Source organism: Lepidochelys kempii, chromosome 9 (genome assembly GCF_965140265.1).
Source record: "Lepidochelys kempii isolate rLepKem1 chromosome 9, rLepKem1.hap2, whole genome shotgun sequence".
Classification (NCBI taxonomy): domain Eukaryota; kingdom Metazoa; phylum Chordata; order Testudines; family Cheloniidae; genus Lepidochelys; species Lepidochelys kempii.
In genome coordinates, this window is record NC_133264.1 from 57,922,904 (window position 1) to 57,944,183 (window position 21,280).

At 49.5% G+C, this 21,280-nt stretch overlaps 1 protein-coding gene across 1 annotated transcript; it reads left to right on the forward strand.

Moving 5' to 3' along the window:
- The first annotated feature begins 17,021 nt into the window (after positions 1-17,021).
- Positions 17,022-20,314, forward strand: LOC140917515 (40-kDa huntingtin-associated protein-like). Its single transcript, XM_073360564.1, has one exon. It carries the CDS (start codon positions 17,077-17,079, stop codon positions 18,103-18,105), a length of 1,029 nt encoding a protein of 342 aa, XP_073216665.1. The 5' UTR covers positions 17,022-17,076; the 3' UTR covers positions 18,106-20,314.
- Positions 20,315-21,280: the final 966 nt, after the last annotated feature.

A 21,280-nucleotide genomic window follows, 5' to 3' on the forward strand; every position in this document is an offset into this window, starting at 1 on the left:
ATGGGGGTTGAGTGCTGTGGGTAAGGGTCGTAGATTGCAGGGCTGGGTGGTGAACCTACAGATTTTGGAGGCAGCTGGTGGTGAAAAGAAACCAGATGTTGGGGGAAGTGGATTGGCGGTGACATGGGGGCACAAGGGAAAGAGTTTTGGGACAAGGGCTGTTGGGGGGGGGCAGGCGCAGATCTGCTCCATCTGCAGTGCTATGAGTGCCTGTATCGAGTCCGCTTGGTGCTCCTAATGCTTATGAGTCGCTTCGTGCTTTGGTGCCAGTGATCTGCATTCTGCCTTCTTTCAGTCTCCCGCCACTCCTGTATTTTTTTATTTTCAGTAAGGGACTGCTGCATGACTTCATGCAGTAGGTCCTCTTTGGTTCTTCACAGCTGCTTCCTGAGTCTTTGCAGTCTTTCAGCCGTTGATAACAAGGATGACTGGGATCTCAGAGTTGCATCTGTAAAGCCAAAATGCAACAGTTAACAGAGGGAGCACTGTTCACACTAGACAGAGCAATGATTTGGCCGTACTTAAAGTACAGTGTACACAATAGCAGAAAGTGCCCATCCCAAAGCGAGCACTCATAACCCACAGGAGCCCCAAAATGGTAAGCACAGGGGCAAGGGGGACTGATTGTTTCAGGGCCGTACTGTCCTCTGGGGTTGGTTATGTGCCTTGGGGAGAGCCAACAGCTGCAGGGGCCCCTATACTGAACACTGTCCCCACATTTTCCACAGGGTGAGTTTGTCCTGGAAGATATCTTGCTGCTGAGGGTAACCGGGGAAGCAAGGGAGGGTCTTCTACTTCAATGCAGATTCCGCCCTGGCCCATATGCTGCTTGCCTGTGTGCAGCAATTGTCCCGCCACCCCTCACGGCACAGTGGCACGGACATGTTAGCCTTAGTGGGACAAGGAGTACAGTTGCTCTGCCAAGGAACATGCGCAAGCGGATTGCCCAGCTTCTGCGTGAGACCTTCAAAGAGATCACTGAGGCCAATTACCGTGCTGTGAGAGAGCATATCAACGCACTATTCTGCATCTAGGCATGCACGCAGCCCTATCCCTTCTTTCTGGAACCCTCCTCTCCCCAAGAGCCCGCACTGAACAACTACCTTCCCAAAATAAAAGCCACTTGCTGGGCACCTCCTCTGCTGTTTGTTCTTCTCCAAGCACCGTCTGCTGCAATTGGCTACCTTCCTCTTGGCTTGAAAACAGCTCCTGGCTGCATGCATCCTCTGGCTCTGGGCTCCCCTCCTCCTCAGCACCCTCGCTCCCACTTTCCTCCTCCTACCTTGTTGAACTCTGTGCTGCTACGGCCTCTGAAGTGTCCATGGTGGTCTTCGGAGTGGAGGTGGGGTCACCCCCAAGTATCAATCCAGCTCTTTGTAAAAATGGCAGGTCGCGGGGACAGCACTGGAGTGGCTGTTTGCCTCAAGGGCTTTGTGGTAGGCATTCTGCAGCTCCTTCACTTTAACCCAGTCCCAGTCATGGCCCCTTTCCATCATGTCCCTTGATATCTGCCCAAAGGTATTATAATTCCTATGGCTGCAGCGCAGTAGGGACTGGACAGCTCCCTCCCCCCAAACACTGATGAGGTCCAGCACCTTGCCATTGCTCCATACAGGGAATCGCCTGGCGCATGGAGGTATGGTCACCTGGAAAGATGCACTGAGAGCACTCCATGCCTGGCTGAGCAAACAGGAAGGCGATTTTCAAAATTCTCAGAGAATTTAAAGGGCGGGTCTGACGGTTGGTCACCTGAGGGCAGGGCAGTAGAGTTCAAAGTGATGACCAGAGTGGCTAGAACAGGCATTGTGGGTGTCATAAATATAAAGGGAAGGATAACAACCTTTCTGTATACAGTGCTATAAAATCGCTCCTGTCCAGAGGCAAAACCCTTTCATCTGTACAGGGTTAAGAAGCTAAGATAACCTCACTGGCACCTGACCCAAAATGACCAATGAGGGGACAAGATACTTTCAAATCTGGAGGCGGGAGAACAAAGGGTTCGTCTGTCTGTGTGATGCTTTTGCCGGGAACAGATCAGGAATGCAGCCTTGCAACTCCTGTTAAATTAGTAAGTAATCTAGCTAGAAATGCGTTAGATTTCCTTTTGTTTAATGGCGGGTAAAATAAGCTGTGCTGGAGGGAATGTATATTCCTGTTTTTGTGTCTTTTTGTAACTTAAGGTTTTGCCTAGAGGGATTCTCTGTGTTTTGAATCTGATTACCCTGTAAGCTATTTACCATCCTGATTTTACAGCGGTGATTCTTTTACCCTTTCTTTAATTAGAATTCTTCTTTTAAGAACCTGATTGACTTTTCATTGTTCTTGAGATCCAAGGGTTTGGGTCTGTGTTCACCTGTACAAATTGGTGAGGATTCTTATCAAGCCTTCCCCAGGAAAGGGGGTGTAGGACTTGGGGGGTATTTTGGGGGAAGATGTCTCCAAGTGGGCTCTTTCCCTGTTCTTTGTTTAAAACACTTGGTGGTGGCAGCATATGGTTCAAGGACAAGGCAAAGTTTGTGCTTTGGAGAAGTTTTTAACTTAAGCTGGTAAGAATAAGCTTAGGGGGTCTTTCATGCAGGTCCCCACATCTGTACCCTAGAGTTCAGAGTGGGGAAGGAACCTTGACAGTGGGACACTTCTGGAGGCTGATCAGAGCGCATTAATAGACCAGGGCATCCACATTGGCACCATGGTGCTCCAGCCAGGGCGCAACAAGCTCTATGCTTCTCGTGGAGGTGGATTCCAGGGGCCCTCCAGCCGCAGAGTCCAGGTGCTCTATGTGCCTTGCCAGTGTGGAAGCATCATGAGTTAGGGCACCCGGGGCTGATTTAATGTGCTCTAACTTGCAAGTGAAGCCAAGGCCTTATGGTCTCATCCTTTTTTGGCCTTCACCCCACCCTGTATATTTGAACACCCCTCCTAATTTCAATTCCTGGGGAAAACACCTTGGTCACTCCTGGTGTAAGTGCTATCTCTGAGAAGTCGCTTTTGAATACGGTTCCTGGGATAGTTCCTGGGAGTGTGTATTCCTTTAATGGGCCATCAGCGTGTCTGGCTTCTCCATTGTTGCAGCTGAAAGGCTGGTTGTGGGTGTTTCCAACCTTACAACATATTTCAGTAACACACACAGAGCAAAACTGTATAACGTCCCATACAATGATAGCACATGCTATCCAACAGGATATTAATGGTCAACAGATCAAGCCTTTTAAAATGATACCTCAAGGGATACTTTGTACCAAACAGATCATAATTATATGGCAGTGGTGAATAGGGGGGTTTCAAGGCTCCCAGACCCGCCATGGGAAGAAGGCAGCTCTGGTGAGTGTACCTTGATAAATAAAATGCATGGTTTAAAAGCAAGCGTGTTTAATGATTAATTTGCCCTGAAGACTTGGGATGCATTCGCGGCCAGTACAGCTTCTGGAAAAGTCTGTTAATGTGCCTGGGGATGGAGCAGAAATTCTCCAGGGACATCTCCATAAAGCTCTCCTGGATGGTCACTCCTCATGGTCACCTGGTTGAAATAGGGTAATTTTATTAAGGGGACTTTCAGAGGTGTCCGTTCCTGCTGGGCTGTGTGCCTGTGGCTGAAAAGAAATATTCCCCACTGTTATCCACATGGTGCAGGGAGGGGGTGAAGCAATCATCCCAGAGAATTGGGGGGTTGGGGTGGCCATTCCTGCTGGGCTGTGTGCCTGTGGCTGAACAGAAATCTTCCCTGCTGTTAGCCACGCTCTGGGGGGAGGGGTGAAGCGATCATCCCAGAGAATTGGGTGTGTGTGTGGGGTTAGTTGGGTTTGTGCTGCACGTTAACCTGAAAACCACAGCCCCTCCTTTTAAATTGCCAACCCATTTTAAATGGGCAACCCAATGGCTGCTTGGTGTGGGAAATGGGGCCGCCGCTGTTTGAAACCATTCCTACATATTATGAAGATTAAAGAAGCCAAAAGACTGTGGCTTACCATGGCTGCCTGCAAACCGAATTCTGTTGCCCGGCCCTGGGTGTGTGATCTCTCACACCAAAACAGTAGACCCTCAATATAAGAGGCAAAATGCAACCTTGAACCAAAAGCACATGTGTTATGTAATGTTAACAGCAAGGTTCACCATGAAAGAGTCTACCCATTGTTCTCTAAAATGTGTCTTTTTAACTACTACTCTCCCTTTTTTCCCTCCCGCAGCTGCAAATGTTTCAATGCTCACACTATCATCTCCATCCCAGAGGCTAGCAAATATTAGAAGGTGAAAAAAATGCACTCGCGATGAAATCTTCTCTGAGCTCATGCAGTCATCCCACAATGAAAGATCCCAGCAGAATGCATGGAGGCAAGCAATGTCAGAGTCCAGGAAAGCACAATATGAATGGGAGGAAAGGTGGCAGGTTGAAAATGATAGGTGGTGGGTTGAAGATGATAGGTGGTGTCAGCTTGCTGACAGAAGGCAGGAAGCAATGCTGAGGCTACTGGAGGATCAAACTGATATGCTCCGGCGTATGGTTGAGCTTAAGGAAAGGCAGGAGCACAGACCGCCGCTACAGCCCCTGTGTAACCAACCGCCCTCCTCCCGAAGTTCCATAGCCTCCTCACCCAGATGCCCAACAACATGGTGGTGTGGGGGCCCTTCCAGGCACCCAAGCACTCCACCCCAGAGGACTGCCCAAGCAACAGAAAGCTGGCATTCAATAAGTTTTAAAGTGCAGTGTGGCCTTGTCCTTCCCTCCTCCCCCACCACTCCTGGGCTACCTTGGCAGTTATCCCCCTATTTGTGTGATGAATTAATAAAGAATGCATGAATTTGAAACAACAATGACTTTATTGCCTCTGCAAGCGGTGATCGAAGGGGGGTGGGGAGGGCGGTTGGCTTACAGGGAAGTAGAGTGAACCAAGGGGCGGGGGATTTCATCAAGGAGAAACAAACAGAACTGTCACACCATAGCCTGGCCAGTCATGAAACTGGTTTTCAAAGTTTCTCTGATGCACACCATACCCTCCTGTACTCTTCTAACCACCCTGGTGTGTGGCTGTGCATAATCAGCGGCCAGGTGATTTGCCTCAACTTCCCACCCCGTCATAAACGTCTCCCATTTACTCTCACAGATATTGTGGAGTGCACAGCAAGCAGTAATAACAATGGGAATATTGGTTTCGCTGAGGTCTAACTGAGTCAGTAAACTCTGCCAGCATGCTTTTAAACGTCCAAATGCACATTCTACCACCATTCTGCACTTACTCAGCCTACAGTTGAACAGCTCCTGACTACTGTCCAGGCTGCCTGTGTATGGCTTCATGAGCCATGGGAGCAAGGGGTAGGCGGGAATAAAGTCTGGGAATAAAGTCCATTGCTGCAGCTGTTCCCACAGACCAGAGTTCCTAAAGATGCAAGTGCCATGTACCTTTCCCAGTCATTCCACATTGATGTTGGTGAAATGTCCCTTGTGATCCACCATTGCTTGCAGCACCACTGAAAAGTACCCCTTTCGGTTTATGTACTGGCTGCCTTGGTGGTCCGGTGCCAAGATAGGGATATGGGTTCTGTCTATCGCCCCACCACAGTTAGGGAATCCCATTGCAGCAAAGCCATCCACTATGACCTGCACATATCCCAGAGTCACTACCCTTGATAACAGTGGCTCAGTGATTGCATTGGCTACTTGGATCACAACAGCCCCCACAGTAGATTTGCCCACTCCAAATTGATTCCCGACTGACCGATAGCTGTCTGGCGTTGCAAGCTTCCACAGGGCTATCACCACTCACTTGTCAACTGTGAGGGCTGCTCTCATCTTGGTATTCTGGCACTTCAGGGCAGGGGAAAGCAAGTCACAAAATTCCATGAAAGTGCCCTTACGCATGCAAAAGTTTCGCAGCCACTGGGAGTCATCCCAGACCTGCAACACTATGTGGTCCCTCCAGTCTGTGGTTGTTTCACGGGCCCAGAATCACCATTCCATGACATGAGCCTGTCCCATTGCCACCAGGATGTCCAAATTGCCGGGGCCCATACTTTGAGAGAAGTCTGTGTCCATCTCCTCATCACACTTGTCACTGCACTGCCGTCACCTACTTGCCTTCTTTTGCAGGTTCTGGTTTTGCATATACTGCTGGATAACATACGTGGTGTTTACAACGCTCATAACTGCCGTTGTGATCTGAGCGGGCTCCATGCTTGCTGTGGTATGGCGTCTACAGGAGAGCAGAGGCGCCCGCACAGAAAAAGGCGCGAAACTATTGTCAGCCATTGCTTTCACGGAAAGAGGGAGGGAGGGAGGGGGAAGCAAGGGGAAGGCTGGGAGCAGACGGTGTACTCCTGGGTGCTCGCCAGCAGATGGTGCACTACGACTGTAGCCATCATCATTTCCAGGCATACTGAATCTCCATGAGACGAAACTTAAGAAGAGAATGACCTGGAGTCACTCCCATGTCTGCCCAGACGCCCCCAACCGACCTCACCGAGGTCAGCCAAGAGCACCCAGGAGACAATGATGACGATGACAACGGCTACCAGTTGTACTGCACCGTCTGCTGCCACAAGGCAATGAGCTGCTGCAGTGTAGCAATGCAGTACTGCGTCTGCCAGCACCCAGGACATGTACAGTGACGGTGAGCTGAGCGGGCTTGCCATGGTATGGCGTCTGCATGGGTAACCCAGGAAAAAAGGCGCGAAACGATTGTCTGCCATTGTTTTCACGGGGGGGGGGAGGGAGGGCTGACGACATGTACCAGGGAACCACCCGCAACAATGTTTTTGCCCCATCAGGCATTGGGATCTCAACCCAGAATTCCAATGGGTGGTGGAGACTGCGGGAACTGTGGGATAACTACCTACAGTGCAATGCTCCGGAAGTTGACACTAGCCTCAATACTGTGGACGCACTCTGCTGACTTAACGATCTTAAGTGGGGACACACAATTGACTGTATAAAACTGATTTATAAAAAATCGACTTCTATAAATTCAACCTGATTTCGTAGTGCAGATATACCCAAAGCCTCTGCTTTTAGCCCCTTTCTGCTTGTCAGTTACTGTGAGATCACTGGTGGGATCAAAAGTCATGAGTGCTGGATTCCGAAATTTTTGAGAACAGAGCTCAACATGATGGAAGGAGAGGACAGACCCAAGTGTTGCCAACACACTAGAAGTCCATGAGCTCTATGTTGCATTTGATTCCTTCGTGCCTACCCTGAACCTGACACTCAGTGATAGCGTCATGACTTGTCTGATCTCCCTGCTGCCATACCCTACCCATCGCTCTCTGTAGTGTATGGCTAACAATGCCATACCCTGACTTGCCTTTCTGTACTATAGGGTGCTGGTATCAAATGCTGACCTGTCTCTGTGATAGGTTCAATGGAGCGCTCTCTCTCTCTCTCTCTGCAATAGGATTGCCCAGTGCCACTCCTCCACCCCTCTCTCTGTAACAGGGTCCCCACAGTTGCATCCTGTCTCTCTGTGGTGTAAGGATGTTGTCCCCACTCATTCTGTAATCTGCAGGCCAGTCTTCACTGGTCAATATCAGTGCTGGCTCCTGCTCTTCAGATCAAATGAAAACCCCACAGAGATAAAAAAACTTAAAGATAAAGCTCAGAGAAAGTCTAAACACTGAGTGAAGCCTGATTTCTGCACTGACTGTGGTGGAAACTCAACAGATAAATGTATTGTTGAAAACTTCCCAGCTCTGAAATCTGGGTGTGCTGAAGCTATCCAGGAGCCTGCAATATCAGCCACACCAGCTCTCTGTGTGCCCCGTGTATTGCTTGCAACTTTGAGTGCCCTGAAATTTGTGTGTGTGGTTTTGAAAACTTGGTCTTTAATGTTATAATTGCTCCCCTGCCCCACCCCACCCCTTCTCTCTCAGTTAGTCTTTTTATCTATTTGTATTAATAGTCCCCCAAAACTAGGTCAAGTTAGCACATGCGATGGCCAGCATGGAAACCACACTTGTTCATGGCAGCATTTCTAGCATTCGGGAAGACAAGCTGAGGAAGCCTGTGGGTAGACCTCTGGGCCACCTCTTGGGGTGTGTCAGCACAAACTGCATTCAGCATAGCCAAGTCCTTCCCGTGAGCAGGCTAAATGCCACCAAAGAAACAATCTTTGCTGTATCACCACGAGAAATCCCAGGTCGAGGAAACCTCCCTGAATGATTTTCCCTCCAGCCAATCTACAAAACCTACCCAGCCACTTCAGCCATTTGGCCCAATGTCCCAGAATTTCCTGCCCTAGTGCAGCAAACCTAGTCAGCCTTGCACTGCTCACTGTGAAGAGAGGGCTGCCCACTATCTCCAGCCAAATAGCAGACACTACTGTCTTGAGAACTCCGTTCAGCATTACCTGCAGTCAGCCAGTGCTTAAAATGGACAGAATAGCAAGGGGTCCTGGAACCAGCACCTCTCTGAGAGGTGGAAGAATCTTCCCATTCACCTAGCTGCTTCTACAGTGTGGATTAGGTGCCCCTCATTACATTGCACAGAGTGCAACATTTTTCACAGCCCTGAATGATGTCTAGGTCAAGCTAATTTTTAGGTGTGGACCTAGCCTTATGTGTCTGAGTAATCCCATTGGAATTAGGTCACCCTTGTGAATAGGGGGTTGACAGTCTGGCCCAGAGCAATTATTCTTTTCCTCTTCAGTGCTATTCAAACTGCAAAGGAGATTGTTTTGGCTGACATGCCTTGAAACAGGAAAAGGATGGAAAGCTGGAAGGAAGGGGTCCATGGCAGTTAGGAATAAGAGCTGGGTTCTGAGAACAGGAAATGAGATGATATAAGGCAGGTTTATAACTATTAAAGGTTTGGAACTGACTCTCCCTGGCTAATGAGAAAAGCTGTTCTCTAGAGTTCCCTCTGGGATACTGGCAAAATGACTGATATTACTCATGATTCTTCTTTGAGTGCTTGCTCATGTCCATTCCAATAGAGGAGTGTGCACATTGTGTTCACCATTGCAGGACATTTTTCCCTAAGTGGTATCCATCAGGTTGATTCTGGAGTGGCACCTCCATGGTGCAGTATATAGGCACCTGCCCATTGCCTCCTCAGTTCCTTCTTTCCCTCCGTGGCTTTCGCTGGAATGCTCTGATCTCTTGCTCAGGAAGCAATACCCCATAGTGATCTTTTTCCTGCAAATAAATTGTAAATAAGTACAAATAGTTAGTTAGAATAAGTTAGTAAGGTAGTTAATAGAATACTTGTAAACTCCTGCCCTGCGGGGCTAGCATGCCCGGACTCCAGTGCATGCCTCGTTCCCAGGGCTTCAAACCGTGTGTGGTGTGCCGCAAACACATGCTGTCAGGGTTCACTCCCCACTCTGAACTCTGGGGTACAGATGTGGGGACCCGCATGAAGGACCCCCTAAGCTTAGGTTCTACCAGCTTAGGTTAAAAACTTCTACCAGCTTAGGTTAAAAACTTCCCCAAGGTACAAATCCTTCCTTGTCCTTGGATGGGTACTGCTACCACCACAAAGTGAGTTAGACAAAGATTCAGGAAAAGGACCACTTGGAGTTCCTGTTTCCCTAAAATATCCCCCCAAGCCCTTTCACTCCCTTTCCTGGGTAGGCTTGAGAATAATATACCAACCAAATAGATAAACCAGATTCTTAAAAACAGAACTTCATTATAAAGAAAAAAAAGTAAAAGAAGCACCTCTGTAAAATCAGGATGGAAGGTAACTTTACAGGGTAATCAGATTCAAAACAGAGAGGATTCCCCTCTAGGCAAAACTTTAAAGTTACAAAAAACAGGGATAAACCTCTCTCTTAGCACAGGGAAAATTCACAAGCTAAAATAAAAGATAATCTAACGCCTTTCCTTGCTTTACTTACAATTTTTGTAATCCTCGATTTTATTTCAGGCAGGGTTTTAAGAGATGGTTTTTCCTGCCCCTGGTTCCTCTCTAGCTCCGAGAGAACCCCCACAAAGAGACAAAGCAAAAACCTTTCTCCACAGATTTGAAAGTATGTTCTCCCCTTTTATTTGACCTTCTTAACCCTTTACAGGTAAAGGAGGGATTTTATGCTACCCTTAGCTGAATGTTTATGACATATGCCAATAAGTAATCCCCACGACAGTTATTTGAAGTGCCTGGGAGATGGTCAAATCCAAGAAAAGTGCCAGATTTTCAAACCTGAAACTAAGGAGAGAGACAGTTGGTTGAAATTCCTCCTCATAGAGGTGGCGCTGTGCCCCTCTTCGGAGCGACAACCTGACCCGGCACTGAGCACTTCTTTGACCAGGAACGCACCAGCATCTATTAGAGAAACACAGCGTGGCCTGCGTTCCCCAGTACCAACCACCTCCTGGCACCGACACACCTTTCTGGAACCCAGGAAGGCAGCACCGACAGCATGACACCGCTGTCCGTCTCTGGTGCCGAAGAAGAGGACAAAAAAGTCAGACTGGGGGCATTCCCCCACGAGAAAGACCCGCATCAGGCCATGCCCAATTGGTCACAACTCAGCTGGTGCTGCTGACTCCAGCCCCAGCGGGGGACCTGTCGAGTCTTGTGCCAATGGACTCCCCTCTTAGGCTTGTGGACCACTGGAGCAGGTCCTTCATCATTCACCATGAGATGAACCAAGGCTGTGTAGTGCTGAGGGGATCAATAAAACACCTATATTAAATTAGTCCCTAGGAGCACCATCGACGCGAGAGGCATGTGAGGTGGCGCAGAGCCTCTGTTCCTGGGCTCAGGCACCGCAGGGCCTGGTTCCAAGAAGACAAGCACCGTTCTTGGGCAAGTCAGCAATGATGGTGAGGCACCGCCCCCAGTCTTGCTCATCTTCGAGAGGCTCAACACTGTGGCCGCGGTTGCCACAGCCACATCACTCCTCACCTCAGCACCGGTCACAGTCCCAGCACCGATCTCATTCGCAGTGCTGGTCGCACTCCCAGCATCAGTTGCAATTGTGGCACAGCTCATGATCCTGCCACCACTCTGAATCATAGCACTGCTCCCCATCATGTCTATTTGGCAGCCGGTATCAAGCGGAGTGCCTCAGGGGTTGGTCCTGGGGACGGTTTCGTTCAACATCTTTATTAATGATCTGGATGATGGGATAGATTGCACCCTCTGCAAGTTCGTGGAGGACACTAAGGTAGGGGGAGAAGTAGATACCCTGGAGGGTAGGGATAGGGTCCAGAGTGACCTAGACAAATTGGAGGATTGGGCCAAAAGAAATCTGATGAGGTTCAACAAGGACAAGTGCAGAGTCCTGCACTTAGGATAGAAGAATCCCATGCACCGCTACAGGCTGGGGACTGACTGGCTAAGCAGCAGTTCTGCAGAAAAGGACCTGAGGATTACAGTGGATGAGAAGCTGGATATGAGTCAGCAGTGTGCCCTTGTTGCCAAGAAGGCTAACGGCATATTGGACTGTATTAGTAGGAGTATTGCTAGCAGATCAAGGGAAGTGATTATTTCTATTTGGCGCTGGTGAGGCCACATCTGGAGTATTGTGTCCAGTTTTGGGCCCCCCACTACAGAAAGGATGTGGAAAAATTGGAGATAGTCCAGCAGAGGGCAACGAAAATGATCAGGGGGCTGGGGCACATTATTTACGAGGAGAGGCTGAAGGAACTGGGATTGTTTAGTCTGCAGAAGAGAAGAGTGAGGGGGGATTTGATAGCAGCCTTCAACTACCTGAAGGGGGTTACAAAGAGGATGGAGTTAAGCTGTTCTCAGTGATGGTAGATGACAGAACAAGGAGCAATGGTCTCAAGTTGCAGTGGGGGGAGGTCTAGGTTGGATATTAGGAAACACTATTTCACTAGGAGGGTAGTGAAGAACTGGAATGGGTTACCTAGGGAGGTAGTGGAATCTCCACCCTTAGAGGTTTTTAAGGCCCAGCTTGACAAAGCCCTGGCTGAGATGGTTTAGTTGGCGCTGGTCCTGCTTTGAGCAGGGGGTTGGACTAGATGACTGAGGTCTCTTCCAACCCTAATCTTCTACGATTCTATGATCACCACGCCACTCCCCATCACCGCTCCCACAGTGACATCGCTCTCCATTTCAGCACCATTATTTGGCACCGAAGAGCACAGCATCGCAATGATCGCTTAGGAGCGGGTCCTCAGGCTCCGAATCACAGGGGGATTCATACATCTTGTGAGGGAGCAGACTCTGGACAGAGCATATGTGCTCTACTGCCATGGCCCAGGGGCTCGTTCCGGCAGCATGGCCTCCTGGCCAGTGGCAGATGCCACTCCAGTGACTGATATGAACCTCTTGGACGACTGACATGGCCCAGGGCTCCCATGCGGGATGCTCACATTCAGCAGCCTCAGAGACGAGGGCACCCCCGCCATCCTTGTTGGAGATGGGTTCCTTCTCCAGGGCAGAAGTCTGGGACTCTCAGGTCACACTTGCAGGTGATCCGCCAGCACCGGAGGATGTACAAGGTCCTGTTGTACTGAAGAAGTTATCACAAAAGTTAAACTAAATTAGAAGATTGTGATTTGGCCCCAGCATCCAGTATCTATCACCTGGTAAAACAAAATCCCTCACACCCCACCCAGCACCCCAGGTAAGTAAAACTTAACTCAAGTTTAAGGTGCAAACAAAGTGTTATTTATTTGGGGAAAGTGAACGCAGTTAAGGGGGAGAAACAATAAACAGAGCAAAACAGCATAGTGGTCGGAACCAGTTGGGCCTGAAGACCGGCTCCCAACTAACCCTTAGCAAACCATGGGTATCCCTAATGAGAGCCCTTTTTGTACTTGCAGGGTGATGGCAATGACTGACAAGTGGACAGCGGACAGTTTCCCAGGAACCTAGTCCCTGCAGCCGCTGTTGGGCTCCGAACCTTCCACTGCCTTAAGATGGAGTTTGCAGGAGGAACACGGAACCTGGCTGAGATGGAGCAGATGGTACGGCTCAGGACATGCTCAGGATCCTCCTGGATTGTTTGCAGGTGAGTGAAGTTGACTCTCAAAGTGTGTGCAAAGTGATGGGTTCACAGGCTGCCTCTATGGCAGACAGCCACCATTGCTGGGCGCAGCATCCTTATACATATAACCTCTATGATGCAAAAGTTCTGTAGAGAAAGGCTGTTGTTTAGCCCTATTCAATATGGCAATACCAACAAGATGGCATCCAAAACCAGCAATGTACATAAGCAGCACGCAAACATCATAACATTAACCCATTATAGCATAAGGATTCACATTACAAAACAAAAACCTGAAAAATAAGCCTACAATCTGGTAACTGTACAAGCCTCTTTGTCATCTTCGTCTGATGAGGCAGTAGCAAATATGACCATAGCCCTGATGCAAAATGATTACAAGGCTCACCAGGAGCTCTTGCGTCGGATGGCTCAGAACCTCAACCTCCAAGTAGAGGAGATAATGGAGTCAGCCCTGGCTTTGGTAGACATAGTGACCCCCTCACGACCAGCGAAAGTAGCCTTGCCCCTGAATAAGGCTGTCTTGTGACCCATAAGGGCACTTTGTCACACCATGGCCTCTCTTCAACCAACAGCTAAACTAGTGGAGAGGAAATACTTCGCACTCCACAAGGGATATGAATACCTGTACATTCATCCTGCACCGGGTTCTCTGGTTGTTGCTGCAGCCAACAAGAGGGAAAGGCAAGGGGAACAGGGACCATCACCCAAGGCAAAAGAGGCCAGGAAACTAGACCTTTTAGGGAGGAAAATATACTCCACGGGAGTTAATCATAGAATCATAGAATATCAGGGTTGGAAGGGACCCCAGAAGGTCATCTAGTCCAACCCCCTGCTCGAAGCAGGACCAGTTCTCCAGTTAAGAACCACCAGGCGCTGTTCAGCAGGTATGACTTTAATTCCTGGTCAGCCATGCAGAAGTTTAAGGAGCTCCTACCATCGGACTCTAGATCAGAGTTTACTGCCATGGCAGATGAAGGCAAGGCCATAGCCAAGGCATCCCTCCAGGTGGCCTCAGATGCCATGGATGTGGCAGCCCAGGTGATAGCCACAGGCATGGTAACGAGACAAAACTCCTGGATTCAGTTGTCTGGCCTACCCCATGAGGTCCAACAGACAGTGCAGGACATACCATCTGAGGGACAGTCCCTTTTCTCAGAACAAATGGATGCCCGGCTTCATAGCCTAAAAGATTTGAGGGCGACGCTGAAGTTGTTTGGCCATCACACTCCAGCCCCTCCCCTCCCCTCCATCCCAATCCTGGAAGCATTACTAACCTCAGCCCATGTGCCATTTTTACCTGCCTCACCATCAGCAGAGACACGACTTCGGTCGATGAAGGAATAAAGGCTTCAGAAAGAGACAACCAAAGGGCAATAAGCAAACTTTTGAGGGTGCGCCCAAGGACTGTGCACCAGTCCATAACTTGGATGTCACCCAGAGGTGAAAGTGGGCCCCAGACCCTTTAAATCGCTGCTGGAGCCCCGGCCAGGACAGGCCGGGCAGCATGGAAAAGCTGGCTGCGGAAGGCTGACCCCCACCCTTTTCACCTGAGGCCCTGCCTCAGATAAGTCTTTTATCTTACTTTCACCCCTGATGTCACCTCTATGTTTGTGGACCGTTTGTCCAGCTTTTACTGGGCACGAGCCAACATCACTTCTGACCGATGGGTGCTTCATATGGTAGAAGTGTGATATATCCTGCAGTTTATTTCTTCCCTTCCTTTCCACTTCCCCTCCCTGTCCCCCTGAGGACCGACCCTTCACAAAAATCTCCTGGCCCAGGAGGTGCAGTCACTCCTAAGGGTAGGGGCAGTGGAGGAGGTTCTAACAGCTAAGAGGCCAGGGGTTTTACTCCCGCTACTTCCTGATCCCAAAGTCCAATGGGGATTTCAGACCCATCCTAGACCTTCAAAACCTCAGCAAGTTCATGAAGAAGCTGAAGTTCCGCATGGTCTCCCTAGCCTCGATTATTCCTTCCTTAGATCCAGGGGACAGGTATGCTGCCCTCAACTTGAAGGATGTGTACATTCACATAGCCATCTTCCCAGGCCACAGAAAATACCTTCAATTTGTAGTAAACCAGAATCACTATCAGTTCATGGAGCTGCCTTTTGGCCTGCCAGCAGTCCTGAAAGTATTCACGAAATGCATGGCAGTGGTAGCAGCCTCCGTCAGGAAATGAGGAGTGAGGGTCTTCCCATACCTGGACGACTGTTTGGTCAGGGGTCAGTCCAAAGAACTAGTGGAAGGGCACATAGACTTCGTACAATCCACTTTCAGGAACCTAGGTCTCCTGGACAACAAACACAAGTCCACCTTGTCAGGATTCCCTCCCCACTCTGAACTCTAGGGTACAGATGTGGGGACCTGCATGAAAAACCCCCTAAGCTTATTTTTACCAGCTTAGGTTAAAAACTTTCCCAAGGCACAAATTTCACCTTGTATTTGAACAGTATGCTGCCACTACCAAGTGATTTAGACAAAGAACAGGGAAAGGACCACTTGAAGTTCCTATTTCCCCAAAATAGCCCCCCAAGCCCTTACACCCCTTTTCCTGGGGAGGCTTGAGAATAAACAAGATGAGCACAAACCAGCCTTGGATTTTTAAGACCCAAAAAACCCAATCAGATTCTTAAAAAACAGAACTTTTCTTCAGAGAAATTCACCCCACATCAGTTTCAGATTCCTGAATTACAGCATATTAGATTTCAGAGGAACAGCCGTGTTAGTCTGTATTCGCAAAAAGAAAAGGAGTACTTGTGGCACCTTAGAGACTAACCAATTTATTTGAGCATGAGCTTTCGTGAGCTACAGCTCACTTCATCAGATGTTTACCGTGGAAACTGCAGCAGACTTTATATACACACAGAAATCATGAAACAATACCTCCTCCCACCCCACTGTCCTGCTGGTAATAGCTTATCTAAAGTGATCAACAGGTGGGCCATTTCCAGCACAAATCCAGGTTTTCTCACCCTCCACCCAAACCTGGATTTGTGCTGGAAATGGCCCACCTGTTGATCACTTTAGATAAGCTATTACCAGCAGGACAGTGGGGTGGGAGGAGGTATTGTTTCATGATTTCTGTGTGTATATAAAGTCTGCTGCAGTTTCCACGGTAAACATCTGATGAAGTGAGCTGTAGCTCACGAAAGCTCATGCTCAAATAAATTGGTTAGTCTCTAAGGTGCCACAAGTACTCCTTTTCTTTTAGCATATTAGATATTTCTTGTGTTGCCTACTCTATCCCATGGCTGGATCTGGGTAGGCTGAGCCATACAGAGGATCACCTACAGCAGCGAGTGCCATGGTGCAGTGGTGCTAGGGTTAATTCTACAGAAGCGCTAAAAATAAGGTTGCGGGTTCTGGCAAACTGTTACTCTATGTAACTTAACTCCAAGATGCAGCACACAATACTGAACAAGCATGTAATTGTGTCCTTTCCCCCCCCCCCCATCCCTTCCACTCTGTTGTTTGTTACCCTCTTGTTTTGTTGTGTTGGGAGCTGGTAGTCTCTTTGGACCATTTTTATGTCACTGGGAGGCCACTAGCCTATGCTTGGACTCTGTGAATGGATACACACTAATGAAGGCTCTGAGGTGAGGCAGGGAGGGCTGGATGTGCTGCTGACCATGCTGCCAGGTGGAGGGCGGGTTTGGGGAGCTAGCCCTTTTCCCAGATGGAGCCTGCCCCTGGTTTGTGGGGCTTGCCCAGCGCCGTGCCCGTGGGCTGCCTGTGTCACTGTGTAACGGTGATGCCGTAGCCCGGGGGACGGGGGGGCCTGTGCCATGGCCCCATGACGGGGTTTCAGGCCTGATGAGCTGGGCTGCAAGGATCTGGGGCTGTTCCCCTCACAAGCTGGGGCACCACACCCCTACTCCGCCCCACTCCCCAGGGAGCCGCTACCCCTCAGCCTCCCAGGGCTTTGGGGACCCGAGCCAACTCCCCCCGTACATCCCCTCTCAACAGACGGGGGACCGACTCCCCCCTCCCTTCTCACGAAGCGGCAGAAACCTCAACCCCGCCTCTTGCCTGCTCCCGGGGGTGCATCACATTCCCGTTAGCCACGCCCCTTCTCTGCAGGAGTCGTGCGCAGCCTCTTCCGATCAGGCGGCTGCCCATTGGCTGGCACGCGACGGTTTCACTTCCGGGCGGCAGCCGGTGCGCGGATGGCGGCGGCGGGTGGCTCGGGCCCAGCTGGCCCCGGGGGATTGGGGGCGGCCGGCCCCGGCGGGGGCTGGGACGGGGACTTCCTGGCGCGGTACCGGCTGGTGTCGGCCAAGCTGCGGAAGAGGTTCCTGCGGAAGCCGAACGTGTCGGAGGCGGCGGAGCAGTTCGGGGTGCTGGCCCGGGAGCTGCGGGCCCAGGAGAGCCTGCCCTACGCCGCCTGGTGCCAGCTGGCCGTGGCCCGCTGCGCCCAGAGCCTCTTCCACGGGCCCGGCGAGGCGCAGGCCCTGACCGAGGCCGCTCGCCTCTTCCTGCGCCAGGAGCGGGACCTGCAGCAGCGGCTGAGCCTGAGCGGCGGCTTCGCCGAGCATCTGCAGGCCTCGCACAGCTGCTTCGCCTTCGCCGCCCGCCAGCACCTGGAACTGGGGCAGCCGGCGCTGGCGGCAGGCCTTTGCCTGGAGCTGGGCTCGGCGCTACGGGACATGGAGCAACCTGGCCAGGCCGCCCCGCACTTCCAGCGCGCTGCCGAGCTGCTGGCAGCCGCCGAGCTGCCCCTGGAGGCGCTGCGCTGCCTGGGCGAGCTGGCCTCCTGCCTGCTGCTCACCCGCGACTACGACGGGGCCCTAGCAGCGCTCACCCAGGCGCAGCTGCTGGCCCAGGCCGGGCCCAGCCCGCCCAGTGGTGCCTTCCTGGAGGTGTTGGTGCGCTGCGAGGTGTCCCGGGTGCTGCTCCTCCTGCTGCTCCAGCCGCCACCGCCCAAGCTGCTGCCCGAGCATGCCCAGACCCTGGAGAAATACTGCTGGGAGGCCTTCGAGAGTGGGGCGGGGGCTGGGCAGCTCCCCCAGGCAGGGTACCTGCCCCCTGGCCTCTTCCTCCTGCTGCAGTCCACTGTCATGGCCTGTCAGGAGAAGGACCTGGAGGCGCTCAAGGTGCTGCAGGCAGAGCTCTGGCCGCTGCTCAGCCCTGAACAGAACCACCTGCTCCACCTGGTGCTTCAAGAGATGATCAGCCCCTCTGGGCAGGGGGCCTGAGTCCCCCCAGGCAGACTGGCTTCAGTTGCCTGCTGCCACTTCCATAGGGGAGTCAGTCTCCCACCAGAAAGAGAGGCCTGCCCCACCCACCTGCTGCTGCCTTAGTGGGACTAGAGAGATAGGCCTTGTCCATCTTCAGCTGCCATCTCTATGGCACACTATCTGCCATCTCCACAGAGACTAACTGCATCTTCACTGATCTGTTGCTATCTCCCTCATATAGCCTGAAACCCTCACCAAGCATCACCAGAGAAATTAACCTTGTACACCTACTCCAACCATCCACAGGAGAGATGAGACCCATCTGCTACGCTGAGGAATGGCCTTTCCCCTGTGCTGCCAGCCACAGGAGTCTAATCCCAATAGGATCACCACCAACATGACTTGTTTCACCCACCATGGGATTCTGTTTCCCACAGTAGCCACATGGAGGGTTGTTCCATTTTGGCTCATCACCACAACAAAGCCTTGGTTCATCTCCCTGCTACTATCTGCATGTAGGAAAGGACTATGTGAGCTAAAGACTATTTTCCTATTGGGGACAAGGAACTTGGACATGCCAACACTTCCTATTAACTACTTCTCGTTATAGAGACCTTTCCTTTCTCAGCCCCAGTGCAGCCTCTTTGCTATTCTCCTCTCATTCACAGATTTGAGACACCTGCTACTGCAGGAGATGACCTGATCCATTAGAAACTGTGTATGTAAACTACTACAGTTTAAGGTAGTAAGAGGCTGGATTCTTGCCATTTTTAATGAAGATACTACAAATGGCACTCATTTTCCAAACAGTCCACAAACGCCAGGATTCAGTCTTTTAGATTAAAATTCTCGCATTTGGAGATGTCATGACTAGTGCATTTTTTCTGTATCTGTTTCAAAATGAGACTGGTTTTGTATCAGTGTAATTCACATGTGAGCAAGCTGGTAAAAATACCAGTTTCTCTTTAAGATGCTAATTCAAAAAAAGTAACTAAACTCAACTCTTTCCATTTAAAAACTAAATTGGAAGCTAAAATTTTATTCTGTACCTTCTGCTCCTGGTTCTGTTTCAATGTTGGCAGCTGTTGCCTAAGAGTTGTACTTTCTAACTACCTGGCTCTCGGTCCTAGCTCTTCCTCTGTTAATATAATGCTGTAGCTAGAACTCTGGAGACACCAATGTATCCTGAAGCCTTCTAGTTCTTTAAGATGTAATTCAGTAAATATTGTAGACTTTTAAAATTGTTTACTGCTCAAAGCAAATATCACTAGCTACAACCTAGGCAATGTGGGGAGTCATTGCTGCTGGCTCTTTAGCTTCACTACCTTGTTGGTTTCATTCAACAAGTAGGTAAAGATGGATGTAATATGTTTAATTTTAGCATTTCCTACAGATACTGTATTACTTTACATATCAGGCCTGTTACAGCAGTTTAAAAGGATTGTATTGGTGTAGGGGGAACATTTACCTATAACTTTGGCCCTCAGATATGTTTTTGCAACTCCTTCTAAGGTGTATAGGAGTTGTGCAAAATTGAGCCTTGATGTATATCTGAAAAGCACGTGAACTTTGATTAGTTTAATACTTTTAACAATTTTTCCATTTTAATGATAAAGAGAATTGATAAGACCCTTTCTGTGGTCTAATGAACTAAACCTGGGTCTAGAAGCCATAGAGTTCTGCACTGTGACTCTGTAGTCTGACAAATCATTTAATCTTTGTGGGCCAGCTTTCCTACTTGAATTTCTATTTCCATTTTACAAATTGCTGGTGTAAATTTAATGTTTGTATGACACTTCTTATGTGCTGAAAAATGATAATGCCCTGAGAAGAGCATGTTGCTGGCCATCTTCTGGAAAGAATGTTTTCCTGCTGAGGATGAACTTTAGTTGCCCCTTTCTGGGGTGGGTTCCCTTTAATTGTTTCTTTAGGATGCATAAATACGATGTTTTTTTCTTTTTGCGAGTGGGATTACCTTTTACACAAATAGAACCTTGTGGACCTTAAGCTAAGTAGTGTTCCTACTTAACATGGTCTTCTGGGTGAATAAAAGTGAGGCTGTTTTGGAAGTTGCATAAAAATACTTCAAGCCTATACTGTAGTAAGTGGAGACGAAACATCCCTGTAAAACATTGGAAATTGATGGGTATTTTGTCTTTATTTTGCTTTATGTGCAACTGCAAACTGATTTATACATATAAAAGTGAACTTTACATTATTTCTTAAATGTTTTGAAACGTAATTTTTACTGGCAAGTTTTGAAATCATCAGTTCGTTCACTGATGTATGACTCTAATGAAGCATCTATGTACTGGAACTCAGAATGGAGTTTCCTGTCTTTATTGTCCTGAAGTAGTCTTCAGCTCTCTAAGCTTGTGTATGTGCTGCAGGGCTTGAGCCTAGGTGCAGTACCAGAAGGCAGGATACAGGGAAAAAAATATTGAAGGGAGCTACTATTGTATGTTACATCTTTAAGATAAAACTGTGCAAAAACAAAGCTCCAGGTCTTCCTCCTGGGGGGAAGACTCATAACCATGTACTGAACTGGTGATGGGTGGGAACAGAGTGCTTCAAAAAGAAAGCTTAGCCTTCTGAACTATCCTACTAGGGCTGAAAATGTTTAAGGGCTATTCTAAACATAGAAAACTCTGTCCCTGGTTAGAGATTGCTTATTCCATACTTTCCATGGTGTCTGATTCTGTAAAATACTCATACCCTTTTCTTTCTACTCTTTTAATCAGTATTATGACCTTTTAAAAAAGGAAAACTACTCATTACCTCCTTCCTCTGTTCCACATCTGTTGGGTGAACGGTTTTGAGTTTTGACAGGCCTTCTGGAGCCTGCGTACCTTGGCCACAGCTCGCTCCTCTCACTTGAGTACACTACTACCTGCAGCAGCATGCTTGTAATAGCCCTATGAACTGGCAATCACATCGCTGTTTAGAGGGGCTGAGGCGTTTCTGTGGCTGTGGTACTCCTTTCCCCTAAGAAAGCGGAATGAGCATATGCAGTGTAATTACGGACTCTGGCACAGCTTTCCTGTAGCAGTAACTTTTTTTAAAAGGGTGTGACTGCTTCCCATGTGCCCAAGAGTCAAATAGTCTTTGCTTGCCTTAGGAGGAGGTCTGGCGTTAGCGCTTGGCAGGGTCGCTGCGCCCCCTACGCTCCAGTTACGGCCATCCCCGTGGCGTG